The 22,979-nt window shown below is 45.7% G+C and overlaps 1 protein-coding gene across 1 annotated transcript in view; it reads right to left on the bottom strand.

Moving 5' to 3' along the window:
- Positions 1–12,772: 12,772 nt before the first annotated feature.
- Positions 12,773–22,979, bottom strand: part of FNTB (farnesyltransferase, CAAX box, subunit beta) — a 61,314-nt gene continuing 51,107 nt past the window's right edge. Inside the window, exons 10-12 of the mRNA XM_012777725.2 lie at positions 17,819–17,930; positions 16,882–16,996; positions 12,773–14,232 (exon numbers count right to left, since the gene is read on the bottom strand). Of these exons, the coding sequence (XP_012633179.1) occupies positions 14,101–14,232; positions 16,882–16,996; positions 17,819–17,930 (359 nt within the window). The 3' untranslated portion in view covers positions 12,773–14,100. The remainder of the gene's footprint in view (positions 14,233–16,881; positions 16,997–17,818; positions 17,931–22,979) is intronic.

Consider the following 22,979-nt stretch of genomic DNA (forward strand, 5'->3'; position numbering starts at 1 on the left):
CAGAACACAGCTTTGCTTTGGCTTTCCTCTCTGGCTGACAGGAAATACAGCTGTTCTTAGACCATGGGAGGAAGTGAAGTCAAATCAGTTTTTTGATTTGTCACTATCTTTAGAATGGTTGAGAGTGCTGGGGCTCCTGTCAATTGAATGTCAAATCCATAGTATCTCTGGTTATGGGCATTGGCAGATGGGTAGTGTTTATACAAGAGGCAATCTGAAACATCATCAAACCCCCAAAGCCATGATTTCATTAAGGACAACAAAGATGCTGGGAGAGCAAGATGCCTTTTGTTGAAGCTACTCCTTTTCAGGGCCGAGGAAAGAGACTGGAATAAGGAAAAAGATGGGAATAAGGAGTGATTGCATAAGCCTCAAGGTTAGCATGCTTTCCTCCTCTTATTCATTGCTCTTAACTGTATCTCTTTATGTATCTGGGTTTAAGTATAAACTTGGACACCACACAGTTGGTTTGTTCAGGATTGGCATTAGAACTGAGCTGCAGGTGAAGCTGTGTTGACACGGAGATTGTGTCCCCGAGAGTGAGTCCCTGGGTCTGGCATGTTGGCTGACCGAGGAGTCTAGTTTAGGCTTCTCTGGATTTCAGTAAACCATTTGGAAGACCAGGGGCATAATGGCTAGCTGGTTCACCGGGAAAATCCAAACCACCTGATGGCCGGCCGTGCTGAGCAGACTAGCAAATGGTGGGGGGAAGGGCGGAGCCACTGGGAGCAGCTGCCTGGATGGAAAACAAGGCATGAGAGCTTGGGCTGGAGGCTGCTCAGCTGACGGTAACAAATCAAAGTTACAGCCAAGTCCCTTCCTGTACGTGTGTCTAGGAAACGAGCGTAAGTATCCCCCACAGGACACCAAAGTCTGACCATTGTACCCTTACAATGGTGGTAATCTCTGGTTTGTTTTTGACCTTGCTCTCTGGACAGTCTCCTGCGCAGAGCCAGATAACCTGTTGATCTTGGTCACTGCAACAGGTGGCTTCATTGAGGGACCTGTTAAAAGCCACCATTTTCTCTTTTGCAGTGGTGCACCTAATATTTCCCTACCTTTACAATTGCCCCAAGTGCAAGAGTATTTAAAAGGGGTCTCCTTTTTTTTTTTTTTTTTTTTTTTGCAGACAGAGTCTCACTTTTGTTGTCTGGGCTAGAGTGCCATGGCATCAGCTTAGCTCACAGCAACCTCAAACTCCTGGGCTAAAGAGATCCTCCTGCCTCAGCCTCCCAATTAGCTGGGACTACAGGCATGTGCCACCATGCCCGGCTAATTATATATATATATTTAGTTGGCCAATTAATTTCTTTCTATTTATAGTAGACACGGGGTCTTGCTCTTACTGGTTTTGAACTCCTGACCTTGAGCAGTCCACCCGCCTCGGCCTCCCAGAGTGCTAGAATTACAGGTGTGAGCCACAGCGCACCCAGCCTTTTTTAAAGTTCTTGATATGCTAGTCATGTAAAACACCTACAACTTAAGAATTACAAGCCTGTTGTAGTGGCTCACTTTGGGAAGTTGAGGTAAGAGGATCACTTGAGCCCAGAAATTTGAGACTACAGTGAACTATGATCATGCCACTGTACTCTAGCCTGAGTGACAGAGTGAGACCCTGTCTCATTAAAAAAAAAAAAAAAATGTACCTAAGCTCAGAGAGCTGTCATCAGCTGGGGCAGGTTTGAAAAGATAGGTGGTAGAAGAGAGAGCCTGAGCTAGGACTGCACTAAGCAGGATTTTGTTTCTAATAATATGTATGTTTTCTGCTTGGCCTCTGAAGTCACACTGCTTGGTTCAAAATCCTGTCTCTGCCACTCAGCAGCTGTGTTACTTCTTCCAGCCTTGGTCTCCACATCTGTAAAATGAGGATGATAATAGTACTAGCCTCATGAGGTGGTCAGGAGGGTTAAATGAGATAATGCTTATTATGTGCTTGACCTCAGCACAAGTGAGCACTAAGGTGCCCATTGTCATTAGCTACACAAAGCATGTGACCAGAGCTGACTCTGCAGATAGAAACATGGAGCTGCCAGACACCTTCCCTGGAGTGAGTCAGGGTTGATTTCTTGATGTCTCACAAATGCTTTGCACTCTTCGGAGATGTGTCCTATTCTCACCAGGCACAGTGGCTAGATGCAGCAAGGTGACCCCAGGACTGGACTGACCCTTCAAGACCGAGGAGGTCCCTGTGGGTGCATGAGTCATATCTCGTGTCAGCCTGAGTGAGGTTCTGCCCATTCCCTTCCACCGTATGGAGCTCTGGACATAATTGGAGGCCCAGGCAGGATTGCTCAGAAGTCTCTATAGCGGTGTTACTCAAAGTGGGATCCTTGGGTTGTGCCCGGGGGTGCTTGTTAAAAGGATTCCTGGGCTCCAGCTCCTCTGACCTAAAGCATGCTGTGGCCCAACAGTCAGCTTAACAAGCTCTCTCTCAGGTGGTCCTCATGTCACTCAGGTTTGAGTCCCAAAAGCAAAATAACCTGGCAAACAAAAGTGTGCTGTTGGGGAAAGTTAGGCACAGCTGAGCTGAATTAGCAAAGTGGCTCTGTGGCCAGCGCCCTCTAAGGCTGTGCTTGGAGGAAACTGGGGGAAGCAGGCTTGTTAACTAGCCCAGTCCTTAGATCTGCCTTGATGAGTCTCCCTGCTTCTCTGGGGCGCTAACAGTCTCACAGGGCTAGTGGAGCAACCACGTTCTTAACCACTTTGGTACGGCACTCAACGGCCGCGAAACCTTGCCCACAGCCGGCACTCACAGTCTGCACGATAGTTTGTGCTGCGCATTGACGTCCAATCCGTTTTGCTCTTGTGTGATAAGGAAAGCTTGAAAGCCCTGAAAGCTTGTTTTACTTTACAGGCAGCTTTACTTGTAATGTAAATCAGAATAGGTAACGTATACATATATGTTTTCATTACGTTATTTTTAAATGTTCACAATTTTATTTTGATAAATGAAAAATTAGAAAAGTCTAAGTTTTGTTATTAATGCTAAAGTCGACGCTCGGCTGTGTGTGTTCATCTGAGGCTATCGACTATAGTCGACGCTGGTAACGAAGTGGTTAAACTTGAGAAGGAAGAAAGCCAAGGGCTGCCCCTGCCACTCCCTTTAGATTCCCCAAGCAGGGATGATGCGATCAGATCACAGTGCAGCTCCCATTTCTATACCATGTGCTGGCTGGTCCCTGGTGCCCAGGCAGGCTTAGAATCCATCCAGAGCAAGGCCCGCTCTCAGGCCTGTGCACCAGGCTCCATTCTCGACAGCCTCTGGGGATGTGAAGCTAGAGCCTTTCTTTGTTCAAAACTGTTTCTCTAGCCTAAGGGGAAAACCCAGCTAGGGAGGAAGAGTTTTACCAACCTCTACTCTGCTAGATGGTGAATTGTCAAAGAATTTCCTTCAGTGTCTGGGGTATACTAAGGCGTGGGCTAATAATACATCCTCAGATTTTCCCTAGGAAAGGATAAACAAAAATATTTTCTAGTTAATTCCTCAAGGAGAAAATCAAATTGGCCAAATACTCCATTCCTGCACAGTTTGGCTGAGCCAGCCTTAACTCTAGGTGGGAGTGGAGCAACTGCACCTGCCTGACCATGCTCTGGTTTTGGAGGCTCTCCTGGCGAACCGTCTTCACCCAGCTGGTAAGTGTCACTGCATGGGGTTTCACTGGCATCGGTGGGGAGGGAGCCCAGGGAGCTTCAGAACCACTGCTGGAGTGGGAGAGTCCGCCTGTCTGGATCGGCACACCAGCTACAGCCCTTACCTCTGTGGTGACGTTGCCCCGACTTCCTGGGCCATAACATGAGGACAGTAACAGCACCAAATGCCATTGTCTGAGATTTAAAGGCGTAAGTGTGAAAAGCCCTTGAACTGTGTCTGGCACTTAGTACTCCGTAAAATGTGAGCAATTCTTAGGTCTGTTTGCCTTCATAGGTCCTGGGCAGAGCAACCATTTCTGAATTTTATCAAAATGTACAGTAAACTGTAACCTTCTATCTGATGTAATAAGGGTTCAGTGTGTTAAAATCCTTAAAGGGGAGATAAATGTATGTTGAATGCCAAAAGGCAGTAACAAATGAGCTGTGTTTTCTGAAAGAACCCAAGCAAGACCAAATCTCTTACCTTTTGGGGGAAAAATGGACTTGGGTAATGAATATACTCTAGCTGGCTGGCTCATAGCCATTAACATCCTGGTGACTTTGCACCATCCTTCCTTCCAGTTCCAGTTTGTATTTCTGCAGTGCCTGGTGCCAGGCACAGAGCTACTACAACCACATCTTGTGCCTGCCTTTTGTAGGGACTGGTTATGATAGTGGTCAAGCCATCGTTTTTCAGCCTTCCCCCACAGGGGCCCCCTGAGCAGACCCTGCCTGGTGGGGTGAAGTGGGGATAGGCAAGCCTGCTGACCGGACCCAGGGGCCCACGTGCTTCAGCTCACCCTGGCTCCCGGGCGCGCACACCCAGCAGGATGGGTGTGTCTAGAAGAGCACTGAGCAGGTGGCCTTGGACAACTCACAACCAGCCAAGCAGGTCCCCTCCTGCGCCCTGTGCTAATGCCAGCTGCCCCAGCAGGCCCCATTTAGGATTGTTTTCCTCTGATGTCCATTGCAGGGTGGGGCTCTCATATGCCCATGGCCTTCTCTGGGCAAAATTATCCAGCATGGTCTCTGCTATTAAATTTTTCTAATAAATTAAAGACCAGAGGGGGGAAGAAAAATAATCAAGGATCCAATATTAAGAAAGCTGTGCCAGAACCTTCCACTTCAGTGCTGAACGTGGTGAGGGATTAAGCCTCCCGCCAAGAAAAACAAACCTGACAGCCTGTAGGCCGGCAGAGAGAGGTGTGCCTTCTCTCATGCCAGCTCCTGCAGTGACCAGGAGCATGGAATGAGCCAGGCAAAGTCTGGTTCAAGAAGTAACCAAATGGGCTCACAGAGCCACTGCCCACACCCCCAGCCTCTCATCCCCAGCCTGGGGAGTCCAGCTGGCAGTGTGGCTGCCTGTGGCTCACATGCACAGTGTTTGTTTCCTATCTCCTGGTGACATCAACAGCTCAGGGGTGGCAGGGCAGATCTGAGGCTAAAGGACAGTGGCCAACGGCTTTGGGCCAAAAGGGCACAGCAAGGCCAGCCAGCTGAGAGAAGGAATGTCACGTCCACAGTGACTACCTACTGCAAGGCTAGTGGCAGACTTTGGGGAGGAGGGACAACAACTTGAGCATGTTGCCCCTGCAGGAAATAAGAGAGGAGGACCCTCCTCTGTGCAGAGAGTGGTGGTAAGCAGGTATTTCTGACTGGGAGCTCCCACAAGGTCAGCAACTGCTCTGCACACACTGGCTGCTGCACCCCTAGCACGGTGCCTGGCCTGTTGCGGTTACTCTATGAATACCATACACAGATATGTGTGTGCCGATGGACTCCAGCCCTGTGGGGCACGTTCATCTCTGCCCTTGATAGGTCTGCTCTGGGATTGCCTGTGCATGAGTTCAACTCACAGGTATTTGAGCAACACATAGTCTCAGCCCAGCTCTCTGCCAGCCACTGGGGAGGTGTGGGCAGTTTACAAATCTTTGAGTAGGTAGAGATGAGACTTGTGCACATGACACAAATGTGCACATCTGGGCTTTGAATGCCAGAGGAGTTCAAGAGATGAGCCCCTTAATGAGAGAGGGTCAGCACCATGAGAGGGTCAAAGGGCAGGACCAGGTCATCACTCCTCAAGCTCTTGGTGGTCTCTCTTTTTGTCCTCCCGAGAGCCCAGCCTCAGGTTCCAGATGCAGCCATCCAGAGAGGCAGGGGGAGAGTGGGCCAGAGCCTCTCACTCTGCACAGACAGGAGCACTGTTCCTGTTCCACCACTTCACAGGCCCCTCGGTGTCCAGGCACATGGCAGCCACTGCTCTGGAGACGGGACTAAAGAGAGGGAGACTAGCAAGGAGCACAGCGTAGACTCCTGGTACTATCATCACTGACTGCATCTCCCTCTCAGGGTTCTGGGTGTCAGCACATCTGGGAGGAGTGCCCCTGCAGCCCTTCCCCCTTGAAAGAACTGTGACATTGAATCCTGGTCTGGGAACTAAAGTCCTAGGCTCCTGTCACTTTGGTCCCAACAGCCCAGACTATCACAAGGACAGCAGAAGACAACAAAGTCTCACCCTCAAAGTAACCAACATGCAATGCTCCTTATGGAGTGGAATATGATCAAAAGTTAAGAGAATAGTATACTGAACCCAAATGTGCCCATTACCTAGTGTGAACAATTACCAGCATGCAATACTTCTTGAAAGGAAAGCGATGATTAACCACTTTGGTATGGCGCTTACTGGCCACAAAACCTTGCCCACAGCCGGCATTCATAGTCTGCACGATGTGTGCATTGATAACAAATCCGTTTTGCTCTTGTGTGATGAAGAAAGCTTGAAAGCCCTGAAAGTTTGTTTTACTTTACAGGCAGCTTTACTTGTAATGTAAATCAGAATAGGTAACATACATATATGTTTTCATTATGTTACTTTTAAATGTTCACAATTTTATTTTGATAAATGAAAAATTAGAAAAGTCATATCACGACTATCAGCTAAAGTCAATGTATGCATTCATCTGTGGCTATTGACTATAGTCGACACTCGTACCAAAGTGGTTAAAATGTGTTATTAAGGTCTCAGTTGAGAAGTCTGTGGTTAGTCTGATGGGTTTTCCTTTGTAAGTTATCTGAGGCTTTCACCTTATGGCCCATAGGAGTGCTTTTTTCATGTTTACTTTGGCCAGTCTGATGACTGTGTGTTGGGGTGTTTGCCTCTTTGTAATGAATCTCCAGGAGTCCTTTGAACTTCTTGTACCTGGATATCTAGATTTCTAGCAGGACCGGGAAAATTTTCCTCAATTATTCCCTCAAATAAGTTTTCCAACCCTTGTATATTTTCTTCTTTGACCTCATCAATGCCTATGGTTCTTATGTTAGGCCTCTTTACCTAATCACGTATTTCTTGTAGGCTTTGTTCTCTTATTTCTCTGCTGTCTTTGACTTATTTAATTCAAAGGTGTAGTCTTCAAGCTCTGAGATTCTTTCTGGTCTAATCTATTCTTAAAACTTTCCACTGTGTTTTATATTTCCTTGAATGAATTTTTTATTTCCAGAAGTTCTGTTTGATTTTTCTTTAATAATTCAATTTCTTTAGTGAATTTTTCACTCATTTCCTGCATTATTTTTGTGGTTTCTTTGTGTTGGCTTTCTATTTTCTCTTGTATTTCACTGAGCTTTCTAAATGGTGCTGGGAAAATTGGATAGCCATATGTAGAAAACTGAAACAGGATCCGCACCTCTCATTGACAAAAATCAACTCACGATGGATAACAGACTTAAACCTAAGGCATGAAACTATAAGAATTCTAAAAGAAAATGTTGGAAAAACTCTTACATGCATTGGCCTAGGCAAAGAATTTATGAAGAAGACCCAAAAGCAATCATAGCAACAACAAAAATAAATAAATGAGACCTGATGAAATTAAAAAGCTTCTTCATAGCCAAGGAAACAATCATTAGAGCAAACAGACAACCTACAGAATGGAACAAAATATTTGCATGTTATACATTCAATAAAGGGCTGATAACTAGAATCTATAAACTCAAGCAAATAAGGAAGGAAAAAAAAATCAAACAATCCCATTAAAAAGTAGTCAAAAGACATGAACAGAAACTTTTCAAAAGAAGATAGACTAATGGCGAACAAACATGAAAAAATGTTCAATATCTCTAATCATCAGGGAAATACAAATCAAAACCACAATGAGACATCACTTAACTCTAGTGAGAATAGCTTTTATTGAAAAGTCCCAAAACAATAAATTCTGGCATGGATGTGGAGACATAGGAACACTCTTATACTGCCAGTGGGACTGCAAATTAGTACAACCTTTATGGAAAGTAGTATGGAGATACCTCAAAACAAACTAAAAGTAGAGCTACCATTTGATGCAGCAATCCCACTACTGGGTATTTACCCAAAGGAAAAAAAAGACATTCTATATAAAAGATACTTGCACTTGAATGTTTATAGCAACACAATTCATAATGGCAAAGATACAGAAACAACTCAAATGCCCATCAATACATGAGTGGATTAATAAAATGTGGTATACATATACCATGGAGTACTACTCAGACATAAAAATAAAAATGGTGAACTTATACCTCTTGTATTATCCTGGATGGAGCTGGAGACCATTCTACTAAGTGAAGTATCACAAGAATGGGAAAACAAACACCACATGTACTCACCATTAAATTGGAACTAAACTATCAACACTTATGTGCACATATGGAAATAACAGTCATAGGAAATCCAGCAGGTAGGAGGTGGGAGAGGGGATGGGTAAATTCACATTTACCAGGTACAATGCACACTATCCAGGGGATGGGCACACTTATAACTTTGACTCATGGTATCAAAGCAATTTATGTAACCAAAATGTCTATACCCCTATAATATTCTGAAATTTTAAAAAATTAAAATTAAAAAAAATTAAAATAACCAAGCTTAAAAAAATGCATTATGGTTACTGAAAGAAAGGAGGCATATATCAAAGGGAAACAGGTGCCAATGAAAATGCTCCCAATGGCCAAAGCTGGAACAATATGAGCAATAAAATAAAATGTTATTAGAGCATAACCTGGAATATAAATATTCATGAGTTCATACTGATAGAAAGAAATGACTGGATAAATAAATGGAAAGTAAGCAAATCTCCCATGTAGAATTGCAAATAATAAATGTAGATAGTCTGCCGTCAAGGATATGGAGCAGAACTCCCTGCTCCTTAAGTGTGGGCTGCACATCGTATAATAATTCCTTCTAAAGGCACATTATGGAAAGGGGGAAAGAGTAACCTCTGAAGAAACCCTACACATACTGCCTCTGCTGGGTCGCCAAGGCAAACACCAGCATAAACATGTAAATCAAGCTGACAGCGTGTACCCTTGATGTGTGATGAGATGGCACTCTACCTCTGTGGTCTTCCTCGAAAAACCCATAACCCCAGCCTCATCATGAGGAAACATCACACAAATCCCAATTGAAGGACATTCTCAAAATATCAGACCAGGACTCTTCAAAACTGTCAAAGTCTTCACAAACAAGGAAAGTCTGAGAAACTGTCAGAGCCAAGAGGAACCTAAGGAGACATGATGACTAAATGTACCATGTCCTGTATGGGATCCTCAGACAGGAAAAGACCATTAGGTAAAAACTAAGGGAATTCAAATAAAGTATGGACTTTAGTTAATAACATAACAATATTAGTTCATTCATTACGTCACATGCCCCATTAATGTAAAATGTTAAACCCAGGGAATTCTGTGTACTATCCTTGCAATTTTTCTGTCAATCTCAAACTATTCTAAAATAGTTTATTTCAAAAAGCGCATTTATTTCTATTTTGTTAGAGCTGTGTTTCTTCAGGGGGGGAGCCAAGGGTAAGAGAAAGTTTCCATTACGCCCTGCCTAGTTTTGTTCTTGGATGTGCCAGAGAAGCAGGAGGGAGGAGCGGCAGGCCCCGCAGAGGCAGGGGGGCATTGCTGGCAAGTGAAAGAGGATGTAGAGGATGTCCAGGAACCGGTTAGACAGGCTGGGCCTGGTTAGAGCTGGGTGGCTACTGTCAGGGCTCTGGTCAGCTCCAGGGAAGACTGACTCACCAGGGCCTCATTGCGAGTCACGCTCTGCGTTGGGGTGGCACGCACTTGGCAGACAGCAGGCGAACCATGAGAAAGGGTGTTTGCTGTCACCATCCCCATCCTGGTGAGATGGGGCCTGGCATTCAGGGCCTGTCACCCAGCCTGGAGATAAACGCAAGCATGTTAACCACTGGCCACGTAGAGACCACCCCTTGCACCTGCAGAGGCCTGGGGGCGGGGGGAGACAGTGGGATTTGGAGGCAGCAGATCTGGGCTCAGCTTTAGACTCCACTTGAGAGCTAGGAAACCTTGGATGATTCACTTAAGCTCTCTGACCTGTTTCTCTGGTTGTAAAATGCAGATAATACCTACACCTGCCTCACCCACAAGGTTGAGTCAGGGATTAAATGAGAAGCAGCAGACCAGAAGGGACTCCAAGGGGTTATTGTTTGGGTGGATGTGGCAAGGGTGGTCAGCGTTTCTTAAGCAAAAGGTCTTGTGGCTAATCTGGGGTAAAGTTTAGTACATATACTAATGTGCCACACGATGTCATTTCGGACACAGATGGGCTGCACATACATGGTGATTCCATAAGATTATCATACCATATTTTTACTGAGCCTTTTCTATGTATAGATACGTTTAGATGCACGAATACTTACCAGTGTGTGCAGGCTTGTACCCAGGAGCAACAGGCTATGCCGTATAGCCTGGGTGCGCAGTAGGCTGTCCCATCTGGGTTTGTGTGAATACATGCTGTGACGCTCACGCGACAAAATCACCTGACTCTTCTCAGAATGTATCCGCTGTTGTTAAGTGACACGCAACTGTATTAAGATGCTTTCAGTTGCAAGTGACGGTAAATCTAACTCAAACTGGCTCATGTAACTGAAAATCAGAGGCAACGTGGGCCTCAGGAGCTGTGTGGTCAGGCCGTGTTTCTCAGTCTCTCGTGGGCCTGTGCATGTGTTGGTTTCCCAGGCCGGCTTCCTTCTGGGTAGGCAAATGGTCATAGGAGTCCCAGGCCACACATTCTACCTTCCCTAGTAGGAGAGAGCTGCATTTTCCCTACCATCAAATGTCCAGGACTGCTCTGTCTTTGGACTATCTTAGATCACACACTTGGCTCTGAATCAGTCGCTGAAGCTATGTATGACAAGGTGACTGGCTTTGGCCTGGTAACTACCAACCTGGACAAACTACTGAGACAGAGAGGCAGATGACAATGACTGGCTTCGGCCCATCGCAGGGCCTGGGCCTGGAGATAGGAGGGGTCAAGCCCAGGCACCTCTGGGCTGCCACAGTGTGGGAGGGGAGTGGACACCAGCAGTGCCCCCACAGGTGTCTCCACTGTCGTAGAGCACGGTGGCCAGCTGCCTCTCCAGCGTCCATTCCCCCTTTGGCAACCCTACTTTGCATCTGGGGCTTCATTCCTTCCCATTCTTAGGACCATGTGCTTCTGATGGAGTCTCATTTCCCAGGCATGGGAGAAGCATGTGCCCATCAGTGCCCTGTCTTCTGCTGACCACCGGATTGCTTCTCAGAAAGGCACGTGCTTTGATCAAAGCCAGTGAAACGCAATGGTACTTGTTGGGAAGGAAGGCTGGGGTGGTACCAGGTGCTCTTGTCTGCGGAACTTAACCCAAGAGGATGTAGGGGCTGGAGCTATTGCTGCTGCCATTTTAACCATGTGGAAAGAGCCTGAGGTTGGAGGTAATGGAGAGAGACGGAGGGTGAGAAACCTTCTGAAGCCACTTACATGGCCAACCTAATTCCTGGACTCGGTTTTGGAGTCAGCATTTCCTCTGTGCTTTAAGCCAGTTTGGACCAGGTTTTCTGTCCATTGCAATAGTGTTTTAAAATCACACTATGCTCTCCTTTCTATGTAGAGGCAATGAAGGCCACCAAGCAGTGGATGTGGGTGACTAGAATGTTTGGTCCAAGCTTTACTGACCAAGTACATTTGTCATTTGACACTAATATTGCATCCTGGCCATGAAAGCATCCCAGCCATGAAAGCATGCTCTGTGACACCATGAGGAGAGGGCAGCCTAGGGATATTGTTGATGTGTGTTGTTATCTCAGGGGAGTTTATGCTGCTGCTCCACGAGGCTCCCTCTGCTCCCAGGTGGGTCCGGCAGGCCTCCCAACTCGTACGGCACTCGGGGTGGGTCTGGGATGGGCTCTAAGGGGAAAGTTGGGGCCTGTCTGGATACAGAGATCTGTAGTAGTTTTGTATTTATTGACAAGAGAAAATATTTGGGGTGACCCATCTGGAATGCTATGTAAGTGTCTTCTGCTCAAGGATCCACATAATTTCTCCAAGAATTTATCTCCAGGACCCACCTTGAAGGCTGTTTTTACCTCCCCTTAAGGGCCTAGCTCAAATCTCTCCTCCTTGGTATAAAGCCAGTTCAGACTAAGGCAGTCCTTGTCTCTTAACCACACCAATTATTACTTTAATCTCACAGTATCTTGAGGCTTCTGGTGCTGAGAGGTTTTGCCTTTTATTAGAGGGAAAGGATGCATTTCACTATGTTGCTCTGCAGACTGGATATAGCACAGGAGGCAGGAATTACATTCCCAGATGTGGATTGGGGTGTCCTTTGAGGACACTCTCCTCTCCCCTCCAGGAGTATCAAGCCACAGGGCAGCTACCTTCTTGGTCTCCCTTGGGACAGGGTCTCTCACCAGATGAGGAAAGCCAAGTGACCACAGGATTCCGATCAGTCCCTGTGACTGCCCCTGCCTCTGGCCGGGACATCCACCCACCCATGCTGAATGCTATGGGGGCACAGTCCCTGCTGCTCGTAGGTCAGAAACAGACACAGAGAGCCCCTAAAAGGCAGCGTGTAGAGAGCTGGGACAAAGCACACTGAATTTGCTCCAGGGAGCTTAGAAAATAACTCCCCCCACCCCTTGTTAGGTTAGGCTCACTGCTTCGAATGGAGGACACGGTGTGAGGGAAGCACTCGGGTCATGCCTCTTTGTACTTGCCGACACAAATGGCCCGCAATCTCGCACACAGACTCGCCACCCCGTGAACCACCTTCGACAGCGCCTAACCTTGGGCATTCTGAAGGCATTTTCTTGGTACAGATCACAAGCGACATCATAGAAAATGTTATTCCTTTATTATTTCAAGGAGGTAAATACGTAGCCCAATACACCAAAGCAATAGGGAATTAGAGGCAGCAAATGGCCAGTTTTTTTGAGAAAAGCCTCATGTTGCATCTGTAAGCTCCTGTCTGCCCACGGCTGCTTGCATAAAAACTGGGCCAGTGACACGGGGCTTGCTGTGACCACAGCAGTGGACAGATGACCCAACTCGACACCTCAGTGACCGAGAAAGGGTTCCGTGGGGGCAGCAGAGGCCCTGCCAGGGCCCAGCGCGCCGGGCGGTGCTCCCCACTGCCACCACCAGCTTCTGAGACCTCTGCCTGGGCAGCAGCCAGCTAGTCTAGCACTTGATTTTATTTCTGTGAGCCTAGAGTGGGCAGACGTGAATAAATCCTGAGTCATAAATTAAGGTGAAAGACTTTTAGTAGTGTTAATACTCTGGGTGAGAAAAGACAACACTGTCTTGGAGGGTGGGCTGCGAGTCTGGCAGAAGAAAGATGGAAACACGCAGAATGACCATGGGCTGTAGGCGCTGCCTTGAGGACATTAGGGGTTCCGTAGTACATGATGGGGGACCCCAGGGGCTGCTTCCTCTGGCATAGCTGGACGAGAGGCTCGTTTTGCATTCATAATTGGTTTCCTGGGTCTAAGTTGCCTCACCTGGGCTGAAACAAACCTTGCCTGTGCACCAGTGTGGCTTTGGAGTGACCCATGGCTCAGTTCTCCTGTGTTGAAGGGAAAGAACTCAACTCAAGGAGACCTTTCTCTCTCCACCCCCCGTTCCTGACCACGGTGGGAGGTGAGAGGCAGAGGCACCGCCTGGTGCACCCCACCATGGTGCACCCCACCAAGTTCTCCTTTCTGGAGAACTCACTTTGGTGGGACCTAAATCCCACCCTTGACATGGAATGACTTATTTCCACCCATGGGAGGGACCCTGTCTGGCGATTTAATGGTGGCATGCAAGTGGGAGTCACAGCAGCGGCTCTGGGTGCTGTAATACTCAGACACCATTCATCGCAACCAGACTGTCCAGGCTGGACACTGGCAGGGAGGGGCTGCTTCCTCCCAGCATGCACTGCTCCCCAGCCACACGGGCTGATAGATTTTTGGTTTGACAGGTGGAAAGAATTTTAAAAACCACACCACTGTGTTCTCCAAACCTAGAGCCATTGGTTTTGTTTTGTTGTACAAGAAAGGACAAAGAGAACCACAGCTCCACAGTGGCTAAGGCTTGTGTAACACAGAATGTATCGAAACGTATAAACCGTGTCTGACTGGGGAGACGGGTGAGCACCGAGCCGTGGGGGCCCGGGTCCTCTAGTCCGTTGCAGGCTCTGCCGTTGCCTCAGCCTCATGCTCCTCGAAGCCTGGGACTGGCTTCTGCAGAAAGTGCGTGGTGGCCTGGATCACTTTGTCTGGTCCAATGTTGTACACGGGGTGAGTGGGCTGCTGCAAAGGGAAGCACAGATGCCAGTTAGTCACGCTGGTGTCCTTGGAAACAGGCACATCCTTTGCCCTGTGAAATGCACTTCAAAGAATTTCATATAAGCAATTATCAGAGATGCAAAGATTACCCAAGGCCCAAATGATCAAAAATAGGATACTTACTAAAAACATTTTAGATAGTACATGGGACATAGGCGAATATTATACAGCTATTTCAAAACGCCCTTTTAAATATTTAATGCTATGGGCAAATGCTTCTAACATTGTGAAAAACAGTATATATAGTACTATCTCAAACTTTTAAAAAATGTGTAGACATAATATATATAAGTAGGCAAAAACTGGACATACACCAAAATATTAAATGATGTGATTGTTTTTAATTTTCTTATTTATATTTTTATATATGCTTATTAAAACATTGAACATGTGTTTACATTTATAATCAAGAAAAATGACCACAGTCCATTATGCAATGAGGATGTCAAGTCATATTTATATTCTTTTATGTTATTTTATATCACTGAAACTCAAGCACAGCTTTAGGTTTGAGATGGGGCATAAATGTAGCCCAGTACTCAGGACTCTCCTACTGTGGGAGAATGAAAAAGGGGACCTAATTTCAGGACAGATTTTTAAATTTCTAAGAACAGTATGAGCAACTTCATGTTAAAACATAAAAATTCAGATAAACTGAATAATTTGTAAAAACAAATTGTCAAAATTGACTCAAGAAGGAATTTCTAAAATCCTATATGAACAGATTAAATCAATAATGACAACTGTTTATTCTGCTACTGCCATTCTCCAAGAAAATCCCAGACCTAGATGGTTTCTGGTATTTTCTTTGGTTTCTCAGGCAAGTATTAGCAAACCTACAAGAAACAGATCATCTCTGACCTGTACAGACTTTTTCAGAGACAAAAAAAAAAAAGTGGAAGGGGGAGGAAGCTACTCATCTAATTTTATGAGCTATGATATTATCCTGAAACACTGGAAAACAATAAAATTTTAGATCTTTCTTATAAAAAATACTAGGCAAAAAATACTAGCAAACTGAATCCAGTAGTATATCGAACACACACAACACATGCATACTCTACTATGACCAAGAAGGGCGTGTCCCTGGAATGTAAGGCTTATCAGAATACTCATAATGAAACATACCATATTAAAGAAAATCATATGCAGAGAAAGCATTCAAAAATTAACACTAAACTATGACTGAAATACACACGACCTAGCAAGGGACCGAGGTGAACATTAACCTGATAGGAAGCAATTACCACCACCCTGCATGCAGTACCACACTTAGTGCTGAAATGATGGAAGCCTTCCCATTAAACAGGAAAAAAAATTGAAAACATACAAAACAACTGCATAGTTATTGTTCATGCATACATATGTAGTTATAGTACAAAAACATCTGCAGGCATGATACATGTCAAATTTAAGAGAGGGTTACCCCTGGGGTACATAAGAGGCAAACAGGGAGAAATGTTAAGATTTAGAAAAATTTAATGGTTGTTTCTCTGATTTCTCTTCTTTTTGAGATAGAGTCTCACTCTATTGCCCTGGGTAGAGTGCAGTGGTATCGTCATAGCTCACAGCAATCTCCAACTCCTAGGCTCAAGCGATCCTCCTGCCTCAGCCTCCCGAGTAGCTGGGACTACAGGTGCATGCCACCACGCCCAGCTACTTTTTCTATTTTTAGTAGAGATGGGGTCTTGCTGTTACTTAGGCTGGTCTTGAACTCCTGACCTCAAGTGATCCTCCCCCCTCAGCTCCCCAGAGTGCTAGGATTACAGGCGTGAGCCACCACACCCAGCCAGATTTTCTCTGATTGAGAATGAGGCTGTGTCTTTTCATCTATTGGCCATTGTGTTTCTTCTGTTTGAAATATTTCCCAATTAAGAGCAACAGGGGAAGTTAAAATGACACAGATGAGGAAACATCTGTAGAAGCAGGGCCGTGTGGCACTGCTCTCGCGCTCATGACAATCTGCACAGGCCCCGCGATGTGATCGCTGGGGACAGCCTCCGTGGGGTCACGTCTGGGCTCAGGGCGGCTCCTGTGCCAGGCTGCTGCGGGGCTGGCTGCACGTGAGCATCCCGTCCTCCCCAGGCTGGCGTGCTCTGGGGGAAGCAGACAACCAGGAACTGAGCAAACACGTCCCCGACTGTGACGAGCGCTCTGAAGGGAATGAGCGAGGCGCGGCAGCACAGCGGTTCAGGGGGCCCATTCTCTGAAGAGAGGGCACCTAAGCCGAGACCTCCCGGAGTCAGAGTCAGCTACAGCTGCTGTCACGGGCCTGCTGAACTCAGGGCCTTGCAGTGACAGGTGACCGTGGCGAGAGGGAACGAATAGGAGTGGCGGGCGAGGTCCTTGACTCAGGGTGGAGGCACCACAGCTCTGCTACAGGGCCGACTGCCCACGGGAACCGGCCTGCGCGGGGTGCGCGTCCTCCCGGCCACGTCCTCTCTAACGGGCTGCCCAGCGCAAGGAGGGCGGGGACCCTGAGCTTCCCAGCCTGTCCACACGGGGCACGCACAGAGCCGGCTCTGCCGCACCCGAGTGGCTGCTCTGCTCGCTTGGGAAGCCTCCTGTCGGGGCCCCTGTGGAGGAGGCGTGTGAAGCCCCCGCCTGTCTTACCAGAGCATTTTCAGGCACCCCCAGGACCACGTCATGCAGCATGGCTCCGCTCCCGAAGTGCTGGGCTATGGACAAACCGCTCAGGCAGTAGCAGGTGTGGTAGAAGTCGCGCGACCTGGAAGGGCGGGGCAGCTCTCAGCAGGTGCTCCTGTGTGCCCCCCCTGTCCCCCGAACACGGCCACAGCAAGCCCAAGGCCCGAGGTGCAATCGCACACCCTGTCCTCCATGTGGCTGGAAGGAGCATGGTTTGACCCAGCCGTGTGTTTAAAAGCCCCACTCTCCAGCCCTTCCCAGCGGGAACAATCATTTTAGAGTCAGTCACTCCAGCTGTCTTCTGGAAGGGGCTCTCCAGGGGCTATGCTAGTGCTAAATTAACATATTTCTCCAGAAAAATACCAAAATATCTAGCTATGAGCCAAATTCTTCCTGAAAAATTGCTGGGCCAGGCCTTCCCCTGTGCCAACAGCAGCACAGTGTGGGTTTGGGGTTGGTGAGGAGGGTGAGTGACAGGGAACAGGACCTATTTCCCCTCTTATTACAGCATCTCAGATTTGAGGTCAGTCATTTACTCTGTAACAGTTGTTGTGACTGTAAAACCTCTAAGCGTTGTAAACAGAGAATAAAGTCCAGTATCCTGTTCTATTTAAATCAGGTTTTTCATAAAAGGGTCTGGGGAGGAGAGCTACCAACCCTGCATGTGATCTGTTTACCTCTCTGGGGGCGAGGGGTGGGGTGGCGCGTGGAAGCTGGGGGACAAGATGGGCAGCCGAGGTGCCAGATCAGTGGCACTCGAAGGGGTGCTGTTCTCCACGGGACACGAACACTAAGCAGCGGATGGAAGGGGACCCCTCGGCTGTCAAAGGTCTGGCTCTGGGCAGGCCTCGGGTGCACACCTGTCTCCCTGCCACCCCTCCCTGCCCAGAGAGAAAGCACTCACTTGCCAGGCTTATCCAGAAGGCCCCCGGCCGGGCACTGGCAGCACATCAGGATGTACTCCTGCAGGGCCTGCTGATGAAACATCCAGTGGCTCATGCTGAGGGCAGGATCGCCTGTTGGAGGGCAAAGGGTCAGAAGGGCCTGCGGGTCCAGCCAAGTATCGGCGCCTCATTTGTACTTTATCGCACAGTGGGGACAGTGAAGTTTCCCTCCTCTTCCACTCGTTCTTGGCCCACTTGCTTCACCCACGTCCCACACACGTCCCTTCTCCTGAACTTTGACATGCGTCAAACAGCAACAATTCGAAGTGGCACTTTCACTTTCTTGAAGTGCGCCCCGTTAACTTGGATGGCAATCCTAAACCATGTCCCTGGCAGGCAGTGAACTAGCAGTTTAACTCAGCTTCCCAAATGGACCTCTGCAACGGCCCCCAACTTGGTCCGTGACTCTTTACTCGGGGCTTTTAAAGACATTTCCTCTAGCACACCTCCAAAACCTGTTCATCAGACTCTCATTAGCTACGTGAACTCTTAACAGGGGTAACAAAGTCTGTTTCTTCTCCCGTTTTGTTTTTTTTCTTGAGACAGAGTCCCACTCTATCACCCCAGCTAGAGTGCAATGGCATCATCATAACTCACTGTAATCTCAAACTCCTGGGCTCAAGCGATCCTTCTGCCTCAGCCTCTCCAGTAGCTGGGACTACAGGCACATGCCACCAGACTGCTAAACCTATGCCCAATGGGGGGCTCAAACCCACAAGCCTGAGATTAAGGTTCTTATGCTCTATCATCTGAGCTAGACGGGTGCCCCTTTCTCCTACTTTTCTTAACCTGAATTTAATCTATCTCCAAAGGGCATTCTTCAGATTTTCTCTTGGCTCAAAAAATTTTCCTAAGAAGCCTTATTAGTAACCACCCTCCTGCGTCATATGACAGGCCAAGGAAAAACTTGGCCATTCTGGTAGTCATACTACAGTACTGACAAGCAACTGGGCTTCTTCACTCTCACGTTCAGTTAGTACGGTCAAAGGTTCTGTGGGCCACAGAGTTACCAAGTAGGGAGGAGGGACAAATTGCTAACGGGTGTGGGGAAATTGATTTTTTTTTTTTTTTTTTGAGACACAGTCTCCCTTTGTTGCCCAGGCTAGAGTGAGTGCCATGGCATCAGCCTAGCTCACAGCAACCTCAATCTCCTGGGCTCAAGAGATCCTACTGCCTCAGCCTCCTGAGTAGCTGGGACTACACAGGCATGCGCCACCATGCCTGGCTAATTTTTTTATATATATATATATTAGTTGGCCAATTAATTTATTTCTATTTATAGTAGAGACGGGGGCTCGCTCTTGCTCAGGCTGGTTTTGAACTCCTGACCTCGAGCAATCCACCCGCCTTGGCTTCCCAGAGTGCTAGGATTACAGGCATGAGCCGCTGCGCCCAGTCAGGAAATTGATTTTTTTAAAAAAAATACACATATAGGATGTGTGTTAAATCTTTAATAAAATTTTTATACTTTGATATTTGTGCTACAAAGTTGCCAAACAATCTATAAGTGGCAATTGAAAGCTAATTTTTCCATCTTGCAATCTCTTTATTTCTATATATTTTTCTATCTAGTTGTAACTTTGTATCTTACATTTTTCCTTTAACACTATAGGCATAAGCTTTTCTATTCTGCTACATATCTTCATAACCATCACTCTGACTAGACATATGGTATTTCACTAAGTGGATGCATAAGCTAACTGCATCATCAAAGGAACTGGAATAGAAATTGCATATATGTGAGTATATAAACTTATATGGTAAAAATTTATAAAAGTTTATGGTAAATACAGTCTAAAAAGAATATGTAAGCAAAATATTTAATTGTGGAATGTTTCTAACAGAATAATTTTTTTGTTTCTTAGAGAGATGAGGGAGGGGTTTCCTGGGTTAAGCAGTAAAGGACAGTGGCTGGCTGATGTGATGAGGCCTTGAGCAAAAGCCCCTCATCTTCAACAACTGAGTCACACCAGCCCAACAAGACCGTCACACCTAAAGCAGCACAGGAAGCTGATCCCGACCCAAAGAGAAACACATCTGTCCTTCCTCCTCATGTCAGCTGAAGCATCTGCACTGTTTTAATTCCTTTCCTCTCTTTTTCCCCACCTGTGAGCACAGTTGACTTTCTAGAAGATACATAACGTATGTGATGGGACTTCACTCTATCTTTCACTTGCTTCCAGGGTTGGTTGCAGTTCCTTGCAATTATAAGAAATGCTGCACTGAACACCTTTGTGAATATTCTCTGTGTTTAGGATTATTTTCTTCAGATATTTGACCACAGTGGAATTATTCAGTTAAACATTTTTAAAGTCTTTAATAGAGACTAATAAACTAAGAATTTATGTCTGCCAGCAAAATTTTAAATTTTACTGTACTTCCTTCAACATAGGTCACTATAAAAAAGTTCTCAGCAATTAAAATGGTAAAAAGAAATAGTGCTCGCTCATTAATTCTGATTTGCATGCCTCTGATTACTAATTAGGGTAAAATTTTTCCTTAACTTTTATTTACTAATCACATTTCCTTTTGAGGGTATCTGTCCTTTGTCTTCTAAGAGCCAACTGTCAATTTTATTAATCTAGCTTTTTATTATATTTGCCCTTTGTATATATCACATATGCTATACCTATTTTTCTCTTTTGCTCTTTTTTTTTGGTTATGTGGGCTTAAAAATTTTTAATTAAAAAAATATATTTTATACTTATGCTATAATCATACTGTTGATTTTTTCCTTTGTGATTTCTTCTTTAAAAAAGCATACTTAATGATATGTAGTTTTTGGGGGGGAGATGATAAAAATGTTCTAAAATTTATTGGAGTGATGGTTGTACAACTGTGAATATAAAACCAATGTGTAAAAACCAATGAATTATACACTTTAAATAAGTTGCACGGTATGTGAATTATATCTCTAGTCTAACACTCTCCCAACTCTTAGCTACTTCAGCTAAGATTCAATAAAGCTGTTATGTTAAAAAGCATATTTATTAAACTTTAGGAAACTGCATTAAACACCTGTATAAAATATGCATTTATTTCATATCCTGTAACACGTAAAAGACTATTATTATAAGGTAAATGATAACCTATGGCTAAAATTGGAATCTGAAAAGAAAATGCTATGTTTATTATTAAAAAGATTACAGATGCTTTCAGTTACTTCCTACATTATTGAAGTTCAAAAGCTCAAAGTTCATAAACTCCATAAGGAGCTTGCAGACATCCTGCATTTGGATGCCGGCACACAGATCACAGCAAGATGAAGGGAGACAGGATTATGGGGTGATAACTGTGCTCTGGAGTCAGCCTTTTAAATCTTTTCTCTCTCCTCTTCCTTAAATTACAGATCCCCATTATAATGTCATTTTGCATTTCAAAGGTTCCTTTTATCTAAGAAATCAAATGTCTTTCCAAACCGTAACTGACAGGTGCAGCCATCTGTAGCTCAACTTCACAGGTGGACAAGACCAGACCTTGGGGGTTATCCCGAAGAACATACAGGAAGCCAGTAACCATCAAGCCCGAGAGAAACTCACAGTTCTGCTGCTTTCTTATTGCTCCACAAAAGCAAAATAACTCACTGATTTAATCAGCGTTTCATATTTTTAGGCTATTGATAATTCATTCTTCTACTCAAATACCGTCTTCCACATGTGGAAGGTAGTCATTGGCATGGAACTACTGACAGTCACTCACCAAGTCAGGACACGAACTAGAATTGTGCCTTGCACTGTGTTGAGGCTCTCCCCCCCCCTCCGTTTTTAGTCAGCAATATGCTCAATGCCTTTAAAAATTGTATTTGTTCATTTACCAAATAGTACAAAAGGATATAAAATTCAGAAAGTCAGTCTCCATCCCTCTGTCTCCAACCCTTCTCCCAAAGCTACCCACTGTTAAAGGGGTTTTGTGCAGGCTTCCAGGAAAACCCGTGTGTACCCCAGCCTGTGTGCACAGGGACTGCTCCAGGCCTGGCCTCCTACACTTCACGTGGGATCTTGGAGAGCTTTCCTCTCCTTACCAGCCCACTGTATGCAGCTATTGTTTGGGAGATCATCATAAGTTATTTAAAACGCTTAACCTTTTTTGCTTTTTACTCTGTCACCCAGGCTAGAAAGCAGTGGCTGATCACAGCTCACTGTGCAGCCTCAAAATCCCAGGCTCAAGTGATCCTCCTGCCTCAGCCTCCTGAGCAGCTGGGACTACAGGCATAAGCCACCACTCCAGGCTGACCCTTAACCTTTTGATAGGCATTTGGGTTGTTTGCTATAAAAGTCCACTTCAATATAAATCCTTTGCTAATATCTCCACAGGTAAATTCCTGACGGTGCACTTGCTGGGTTCAAAGAGTAAGTGCCCTTATAATTTAAATATCTTCAAAATGCCCTCCAAAAAACGATTTACCTATCCACATCCTCACTAACAGTACAAAAGTGCCTGTTTTCGCACATTTCTCCGCAATATAGAGTATCAAGTTTTTAATCTCTGATAATAAAAATAGTTTCACTGCTGTGATTTGCATTTCCTTACCTACAAGTGACCTGGAACAACTTTTCGCTGGATTCACGGTCATCTGTAGTGGTGACAAGCAGGGCAGGGCTCTGACGCCAGCTAGGCTGGAGTCACACAACCACCCACTGATCCCCGGGGGTGCCAATCAGGATTATAAAGCAAGTCACGTAGCCTCCTGTACTTTGTTTCCTCGTCTGTCAAATGGAAATAACGATGGGACCTATTCCATACGGTTGTTCTGAGGGTCAACTGAGAAAGTGTAAGTGAAATACCACAGTCTCTGGCACACGGTGAGCACAGTCTTGGCTACCAGTAGTCCCAACAGTTGTAACAGAAAAAGTAATAGTAACAGTTATTTTGAGGGGAACTGTCTGTTTAGATCCTTTGCCTGTTTTTTTGGCTGGGTTGCTCACACATTTCTTATTGATTTGTACAATTTTATTCTTCAAATTAAAGAAATTAGCTTTTCATCGTTACAAATTTTTCCCACCTTGCTACGCTACTTGTTTTGTTTATAGAATTTCCTTCCTGTTGTAAAATAACTTTTGTTTTTCTTTATGCAAGAAATACATCAACTGTAGAAAAAATGAGGAAACACAAACAAGAAAG

The sequence above is a fragment of the Microcebus murinus genome, chromosome 6 (assembly GCF_040939455.1).
Source record: "Microcebus murinus isolate Inina chromosome 6, M.murinus_Inina_mat1.0, whole genome shotgun sequence".
Classification (NCBI taxonomy): Eukaryota; Metazoa; Chordata; class Mammalia; order Primates; family Cheirogaleidae; genus Microcebus; species Microcebus murinus.